The sequence below is a fragment of the Perissodus microlepis genome, chromosome 22 (assembly GCF_051167445.1).
Source record: "Perissodus microlepis isolate ML-2025 ecotype Zambia chromosome 22, ASM5116744v1, whole genome shotgun sequence".
NCBI lineage: Eukaryota > Metazoa > Chordata > Actinopteri > Cichliformes > Cichlidae > Perissodus > Perissodus microlepis.
In genome coordinates, this window is record NC_140481.1 from 20,476,369 (window position 1) to 20,485,179 (window position 8,811).

General features: G+C 38.9%; 1 protein-coding gene across 1 annotated transcript; it reads right to left on the reverse strand.

The window, feature by feature from the left end:
- Window positions 1-2,077: 2,077 nt before the first annotated feature.
- Window positions 2,078-5,058, reverse strand: LOC146362988 (CD59 glycoprotein-like). Its single transcript, XM_084918444.1, has 4 exons — window positions 5,036-5,058; window positions 4,551-4,628; window positions 2,832-2,939; window positions 2,078-2,382 (listed from the first exon to the last, which is right to left on the reverse strand). The coding sequence occupies exons 2-4, from the start codon at window positions 4,603-4,605 to the stop codon at window positions 2,222-2,224; spliced, it is 324 nt and encodes a 107-aa protein (XP_084774570.1). The 5' UTR covers window positions 4,606-4,628; window positions 5,036-5,058; the 3' UTR covers window positions 2,078-2,221.
- Between the last annotated feature and the right edge of the window lie 3,753 nt (window positions 5,059-8,811).

Sequence of the window (8,811 nt, forward strand, 5' to 3'; positions counted from 1 at the left end):
TTACATAACAAAATAATTTAATCAACACAGACACACACACTCTTTCACACACATGCACAGACACCTGGTCGTTTCCTCTCTTGATCAGCCAGATGTTAGCGTTGAGGCTGCGATGTAAAATCAAGTGTGAGAAATGTTTTTAATTATCTGGCCACCTGGACGGGGTTGTACAATGCTCACGCACTCACATGCAAGCAAACACGCGCACACATATTTGCACACAATGCCACCATGCCTTGATGTGCATGGATGTGTATCATATAACCTTTCACTTTCCACGTGAAAAGATGTGGATTTTACTCACAGGATAAAACCTGTCAATCTTGTCTTGTGATGTGCGAAGACCTCTTGAGGATAGAGCGTTAGGCAAACACACGCACGCACGCACACACTCACGGTTCCAGGTAACAGATGTTGTCCGTCTTTTAATTAAAGTCAACAAATTAAGACATTGTACTCGCTCACTGCTGCAGAAACAGGCCCCAGACAGTCACGCACATACATTTCTGTCTTCTTCACATTATTCTGTAATTGGCTGGAGGCAAATATTGCAGTTTGCTTAGAAACTCTGTTCGCTTTTAATTATTATTCAAGGGCTGCAGCAAACACTCAGGCAGTCTAACAGGCTGATTTCTGACTGTAGACTGATTCAAAACTTGTACAGAGTGCTTTTGCAAGCGCGGATGGAGTAAAACCCTCAATCATGATATTACATCATTAATGAATCTGTGTACTTGTTGTGGTTTAATCTATATGGCTGTTTGATCAGTCCAGTGTAGTTGTATTAAAATGACATACATACTTGGGTTAGGGTGCCTTCTATCTCCCTCTTCTATGAGAATTTTGGGGCATCCGTTTGACAAGAGTCATCTGCCCTGGGACAAACTTGGGACCAAAAAATAGAAATGGATGGATGGATGCCACAACTTGATGTGAAGTGTGACAGCAAACAGTGTTTATTGTGTAGGCAATAGTCAAAATAATATCAAGGATTTATGAAAGTGTTCGAGGTCATTTTAGGAAAATATATAATATTAAATTATTCATGCTCCAAATTTATTAATTACAATAATACCGAAAGAAAGGAAAATCTTAGAACGAAATCATCAAGTCAAAAGAAAATGACCTTTGTTAGGTATATCTGTTATGCAGCTAATTAAAGCAAATATCAAATCAGCCAGTGACATGTCAGCAATTCAGTGCATTTAGGCATGTAGGCATGGTCAAACTGAGCATCAGAAGGAGAAGAAAGGTGATTTAAGTGACTTTGAAGTTTACTACGCAATCATCTATGGGGAGAAAATATCAAGTGAGGTGCAGTTCTCAAGGAGAGAATACCTAATTGATGCCAGAGGTCAAAGAAAAATGGTTAAACTGCTGATAAGAAGGCAACAACAACTCAAATAATCACTCATTACAACCAAAGGATGCAGAAGAGCATTTATGAACACAGTGGAATGTTTCCAGCACCTTGTTGAATGTGTGCCATGAACAATTAAGATGGTTCTGACGGTCAAATGTGGTTCCACCTGACAAAGAGCAAGGTGGGAAAGGTCACCAGTCCAGTAATAAAGTGAGAAAACACTTAAATCCTTACCTGAATCTAATGTAAAATCACTAACTTACATTACGTGGGACTATAGAAGGAAGAAAGCCCACACAAGCACAGAGAGAAGACACCAAGGCATCAAAGAAATTCCCCCAGCTGACCAAAAGGTTTCAACTACCAAAAAAACCCAACAGTGACAAAAGAAAAGATAACTTCAAGGACAATTTTCTTCTTGCTTAAATGCAGCTTAATATTCTTTTGGGTGCATCCTAGTCTCCTTTGTTTTTCTTTGTATCAGACAGAAATTAGTTAATGTGCAGAGTATGCAGTGTGGATGAATGTAGAAAGGCATATGGTCTGCGGCACACCACACCAGCAGGAAATCACCAGCGAACCTTCCAGTTTCCTCCCCTGTTTGTCCCTGACATCAGATCAGTCAAATGTTAAGATGTTTCATCGCTGCTTTGTTCACCCCAGTGTCTGATCTTAAAAGCGCACTTCCTACAGAAAGGCAGTGACTGTTTGCAACTCATCCAAAAAGTCCACGTCAGAGTCAGCACACAATTTAAGACTTTATTGTTCAGTCTATAACAATTAGTAAATGCAGTAAAAGAATTAAGTGTTACATAAGAATCAACCTTTTACCTGATTTCTTTCTTTCTTTTTAATCATTTAACCAAAGAAATCTTTCAATTTCTCAAGGAAAGTCTTTTCTCCACCGTTGCAGAGTGTTTTCTGACAACAGGAGAAGGTGAAGTCGGGGAGGGAGTATCTGACAGCCAGAATCATGAAGTCACAGTCTGCATACCGCAAACATTCAGTGTAGGTCTTGCCTGAGGTGAGGCAGTGCGAGGTCAGTATTGTCAGATTAACAAATACATACAACTGTGAATTTTGATTAGAAATAACTTGCACAATAGCCAATTTTAACAAAAAACGAATAAAACTTTGAAAAGAAGCATTTTCCAAATAGAATCTGTGCAGGAAATACATTTTCTTACTTTATAATAAATTTAATTTGTTAATAATTCAAATGAAGTTTTTCAATATTGCTGAAATTTAGTGAAACGCAAACAAAAGAATGCAAAATCCGGAATTGCTTTTGTGTTTGTCAGTGGATTACTGTTATTATTATCATTACTGTTAAGAGCAATGTGTCACAGTTTAATGAAAAATGCATTCTTCACCTTATTAGGTAATCCCTTCATTCCATAATAAGTTGTTTAACACACTCGTGCTATAGACAAATTTATGTTTGTATTTTGTCCTGAACAATGCTTACCACCACTGGTGAGTTTGAGGCAGGAGTCCTTCCCCTGGCTACACTCCTGCTTGACTGCACAGTTCTGGGAGGACCCACCCGGGCAGGAGTAACACTGCAGCGAGAGGCCTGGAGAGGAGTTGCAGAGTTCACATTGTTTAGGTTTAGATTAGATTTAGATTTAGTCAGTGGTTGGGAATTTTATTTATTTATGATGTATTTAAGGATGCTCATGCCTGAGAACAAGCTTTAAGAAAAGAGCTCTAAAACAGCTCAAATAGTCACTCAGTTTTCATAATGATTAAAGGACTGTGGAGGGCCATGAGTGCCAAAATGAATTAAATAAATACATCGTTAAATAATGAATAAAATGTGTCGGTATGAAAACTGGAAATAATTAATTAACTAATTATATTATTAATTAAATCTGGCATTAATTGATTAAAAATGGAAATAAAAAATGTCTTAAATGTTTTCAATAAATGAACTGATTTTATTTAATTAATTAATTAATTACACATTAAATTGTTGGATTATGTATTTATTTAAATTCATTTTGGCATACTTTGGCCCTCCATAATTGGCAACCCCCAGGTCTCATATATAAAACCACCGCTGATTGCCAAAAACTGCAGTTCCTCTAAAGTTCTTCTAATGACCACTAGGCTGTCTCAAAAAGTGAGTGAATCCCAGGGTCTCTCATGTTAATATTATAGTATTTTTTAAAAAAATAAATAAACATGCCTGCAGACTCAAAGTTCAGAGTGTGGATCCTTTGACTGACAGGTGTCTCGGCACAAGCACCTGCACCTCATTCATCCGTTTACACACGCATTCATACAAGTGCTTTTTTATATATCTAAGCCTTTTGTCTAACATACTCACATACTCACACACAAGGTTCAGTAACTTGTTCAAGGATACCTCAATGATACCTCAACATGCATTTGGAGTAGCTGGGGATCAAACCACCAACCTTCCAACGGGTAGATGACCTGCAGTACCTTTTTTGTGTTGCATTCATAGAGTCTATGGATGCTTTTTTCTAACTAAGTTTAGCTGGATTTAGCTTTTGTCTAAATATGGCCACTTTGGGCTCCTGAAAATCAACATGAAGAAAGCCCTAAAGGAAAGTGAAGGCATTTAAAAAGGGGACATGAAGGTTGGCACCCCAAATTGCCCCAAAATGCATTAATCGGTTTACGAGGGTGTCCTTGATAGTAAGGAAGTGCTTCAAGGCAGACAATAAAATGTTAAACCTTCTCTGGAAATTAAGTGACACTAAACTGATAATTCTGGTGTGTTCACACTGATTACATGACTTTGGATGGAGCCCTGTTTGCTGTTCCTGCAGGAAAGAAAATGAGTATATTTCACAACTTTTTCTTTAAGGCAAAGGCAAAATAAAAGTCTCATGGACTGTAAAAATCTGAAAAACATGTGCAGTAGCCTCATGTTTGCTATATTTCATTAATATTTTAGGAACTTGTCAATAAAAGAAACCCCCCAAAAATATAGAAAAAAACAGCAATCCAACTTTGCACAAAGCAAACTGCATGTCCAGAGACGTGAATTAATATTTATAGTGAAAGTGGAGGCACATGACATGACAGCAGAACATGCAAACAGCACAGTGATCTGCTAAAATGTTCCCTCGGGCTGATAATCTCTGTGACTTAGCCCCACTTGGCTGCACTTTTTAGGAAAAAAAAAATAAAAGAGTTCCTTTTTTCCCCTTACCAAATCCAAACATGGCAAAGCTGACAGCTAGGCAAAACACCACAGAGCTCCTCATCGTGATTGAAAGGACTGTCACGTCTGAAAACCAAAACAAAAAGCAGAGTTTCCAGCATTGTCACGCCGAGATAAGAGGCAGGGATTTGACTTTGTGCAAATAAAAAAAATGGATAACAGATTCAGGGACTCGAAACACACACACACACTCATGCTGCCGTTTACAGTTCGGCCAAGATTTGGGGTATTTTTAATGAAACAAGTCTCCCTGATTTCGGTTCACACTCACTGACTTTAAATATTTTTTGTTATTTTATCAAACAAAATTAAAAATAGTTAACAAAATTTCCAAGTAATACCAGAAGAAACTAAAGAGGACAAAACAACAGACAAAAATCAGGTAAAGAAAAAAAATCAACTGTGAGTACATTAGACATTTTAAAATTATTTCTACCTCGTTATTTTTATCACAAATCCCTGCAGCCACTCACCTGTGAATGTGAAGGAAATGATTCAGCCTGTGAGAAGCGAGGAGCTTTTTGTAACAGCAACAACAGAAAAAAGCAAACAACCCATTTATTTGGTTTCAGAGTCCAGACGTCTGAAATGTTGACCAACATACCGAAGAGTTTATGTAACAGAGATCAATTATTAATAGATTTTAAGTTGAAGCTATTATCTTTTTCTTGTTGCTCTAGGTGATTTCTGTTTGATTTTTCATCTGCATGTACAATTTAAAGAATAAAGGTAGGTCAATAACGTTTATTTCACTGATTATTGATGGCATGCTTAGTGAAAGTAGTACTATTCACATTCAGGTCAACCTTTCTATAATTTATTGTCTTCTTTTGTTCCTATGGTCATGTGGATATCTCAGTACACTCTTACTGCTTCCATAGGAATAGATAATCAAATGCACTTGATTAATTGATCATCAGTGTATAATAGCAGAAGACTTGGCAGTTTGCTGGTATGGAACATTCAGGGGAGTGTTCAAACAATACATTTCCTAAGGTAGATGTTTAAGAAAATTCACCCCTAGGTCGCACTCCAGAGGCCTTGTTTAACATCTCAAATGTAAAGTATGCTACCAGGATCCTTCTCTCTAAGAAAGAACATAGCAGCACGACTTGGGTTTGCAAAGATACGTATGAGCAAACTACAATACTTCTGCATGTTTAATGCACAGAATCCAAATGAAGAAAACCAAAAACACCACATCAACTGTTAAGCACGATGGTGGAGGCATGATGATTAGGGCGTATTCTAAAGTCAAATATGAGGCCATCTGTCTGACACCTAAAGCTCTGCCTGAGTGAGAAAACAATCAAGGTGTCACAATGTTCCAGTTAAAGTCCAGACGTGGCTTCCACTCCAGATATGTTTTTTGCAGTTTCTTGAAAAAGTTATATTTTGATTTAACCTCTAGAGACAAGAGCACTTGTTTGGGATGGATGGCATGCAAAAGGTCTATACTGAACAGAAGGAAGAAAAGCCAAACATATGTCCCTGAAGAATTAAAAAACAAACAAACAGAAAATTAAAATTAAAATTGGACTTTATCAGTGATATGTGAGACTTTTTCAACTCACGCTCAGTGCAAAGAGTATCAAAGAAAACTAGTTCTGGTGGCGTTTGGTCCATTTTCCTACACCCATTAATTCACTTTTTTTATACTAATAACTGTTCTCAACTGCCAGGTTAACCTGCACTTGACCCCTAATGAGAGTCTCCCCTTGCTTCTTTATTGCCACTGGATAAAAAACAGGCTTTATAAAAGTGTCTGTCTCATAGCGTTAGCGTTTTAAAACCACAGACAATCAAAATGTGAGACATATTTGTTTAGGATGTGCAGGATGTGGACACCCTATAAGAGGTAGGGAAAATTAAATGTAAGGGCTTAACAGAGCAGATATAAAGCAAAGGATATAAGTGAAACAAGTAGAGGAATACTTAAGAACAATAAGAAAAAATGGTGAAAGTTAATTAGTGTGTGGACATTGTTTACAGTGGTTGCAACATAAAAGCAACAGCAGGCAGACTTTTATCCAGTTCATAACACAGCGCCTGTGCCTGAAAGGTGAGCTATGCTGTGAGCTGGAAAACTGTTACTGCTGCAAGATTTGCCCTCAGAGCCAGAGAGGTGTAATATCTCTGTCCATCAAAGGGAGCGAAGACTCAGCACATTTCAGCTGAGGGAAAATGAACCTGTGTAAACTTTTACTGCATTTATGACAAATGCTGTCTGCAGGAGAAAAACAAACAGAAGATGTGAATGACGGCAAACTTTAAATGGAATCGAAAGCATTACATGAGCAAAAGTTATACTTTATATATATTTGTGTGCGTGCGTGCATGCGTGCGTGCATGTGTGTGTGTGAGAGAGAGAGAGAGAGAGAGAGAGAGAGAGAGAGAGAGAGAGAGAGAGAGAGAGAAATTCGTAAATCTTAACTGACTTAAATTTGACTGATCTCCTGTTCAAAATCATCTTCTCCTGCATCCCTGGACCATGTTCAACACAGATGCTATTTTTAGATATCTCACTGGTAGTCCTGCTCTGTCTTTTTCTCTCTTTCCTAGCGTCTTCCTAGCATCTTCCCAGCTCGGGTCCGCTGCGTGTCTTCTCCATTTGGATTGATCTTGGTGTCCTCTGGGACGAGATCCACTGCGCGCATGTCTTCAGTGATTGCGTCCATCCGCCGCTTCTTCGGTCTTCCTCGCGGTCGGCGGCCTCCGGGATCAAGTCAAAGGGCTGATCTCGACACTGAATTCTCCTCAGTGTGCATGACGTGCCCATACCACCATAGGCGCACTTCCCTCATCTTCTTTTTCATTGGGGCAAGTCCGAGTCGTTTTTGAACAGCTTCATTCGTTGTGGCATCTTCATCTCCATAGCATTGAGGAGCATTGAGGCTAGCATTCCACTCCATTAAGGGCCACTGGCCGTATGACTGTCTTGTTGATCTTATGATGATGGACTATCTTCTTTGGCCTGCTCCGTCCTTGAGCAGATAGCCTTTGTGTATTTCTCACGTTGCTCCGGCGAGGGGGGACGCCCTATCATGTTGATTCAAATCGAGTTGACGTTCCATGTGATGCAACGAAAGATGCCCTGACAGACTTGTTGTATCGTCTGTCACCAGAGACCCACACCATTGGCCAAGGACCAAGGATCCTTGTTTCCAGCTGGCACTACAAGGTGGTGGTGTTGGGGTTTCACCAGCCTATGTCCTATCCTTTTATGGATGCAGATCTCCTTTAGTGTGTCAAAGCAGAAGTTTTTCGACTTGACAAATGTTTTAAAGAGGTGGACAAAGTTACACTCAGGCAAATCTGGCAAGTGAAACAGGTGGTGAGCCAAGCCAAGGCTTTGTTTGAGTGTCAAAAAACATTCTCCCTCGGGTTTATCAAAACATTATAGCAGAATTCCACCTTGATCTTCTTCCTCTGGGGAATGGATTCATGTGTACAACAATGTGGATGTTGACCAACATGCTCCTGGTCTCGCTGGCTGATATGCTGGAAGGCTTGGAAAATTTGGACACTTCAACTGAAAAGTGCCTTCCTCACTAGATAGATAGATAGATAGATAGATAGATAGATAGATAGATAGATAGATAGATAGATAGATAGATAGATAGATAGATAGATAGATAGATAGATAGATAGATAGATAGATAGATAGATAGATAGATAATTTACAGACATAATTTCAATATTACAGTCAAGAAAGAAATCTAAGGAGAATAAGGAATGTGCCTTTCTAAAATTAGACTGAAATGACACCTTGAGTTCCTGCAATTTTTGTAACCTCAGTAGGATTTCGCTCTTTCAGAAGAATAAGCTTGGCAGTAATAACTTTTTTATTGTGAAAAATTTCCCAAAGTCTCACTGTGCCACAGTTCTCCATTGCTGCCCAGAAACTATTTTCCATTATTCTCTGTTCCACAAATATTTCACTCATTACCATGAACACAAGTGAAGAACCGCTCCATTCTACCTCCCCTTCTTTTCAGCCTATGTTTGTGGCAGTTTGTTTGTTTGTTTGTTTTTGTTTTGAGAAGATGTGGCTTGTTTCCAATCATCAGCACTGGCAACAGGCGTGCCCAGTGGGCCAGAGCTCTACAAAAGCCTTCATAGCTTAGTTTCTGTGTGAGAACCTTTTAAGGATTCCAGTTGCCGTTTGGTTTGTTTTCTTGCACCAAACAACATTGCATACAGTATCTTTGCACTCATGCACTCACTCACACCACTAATACTAATGACT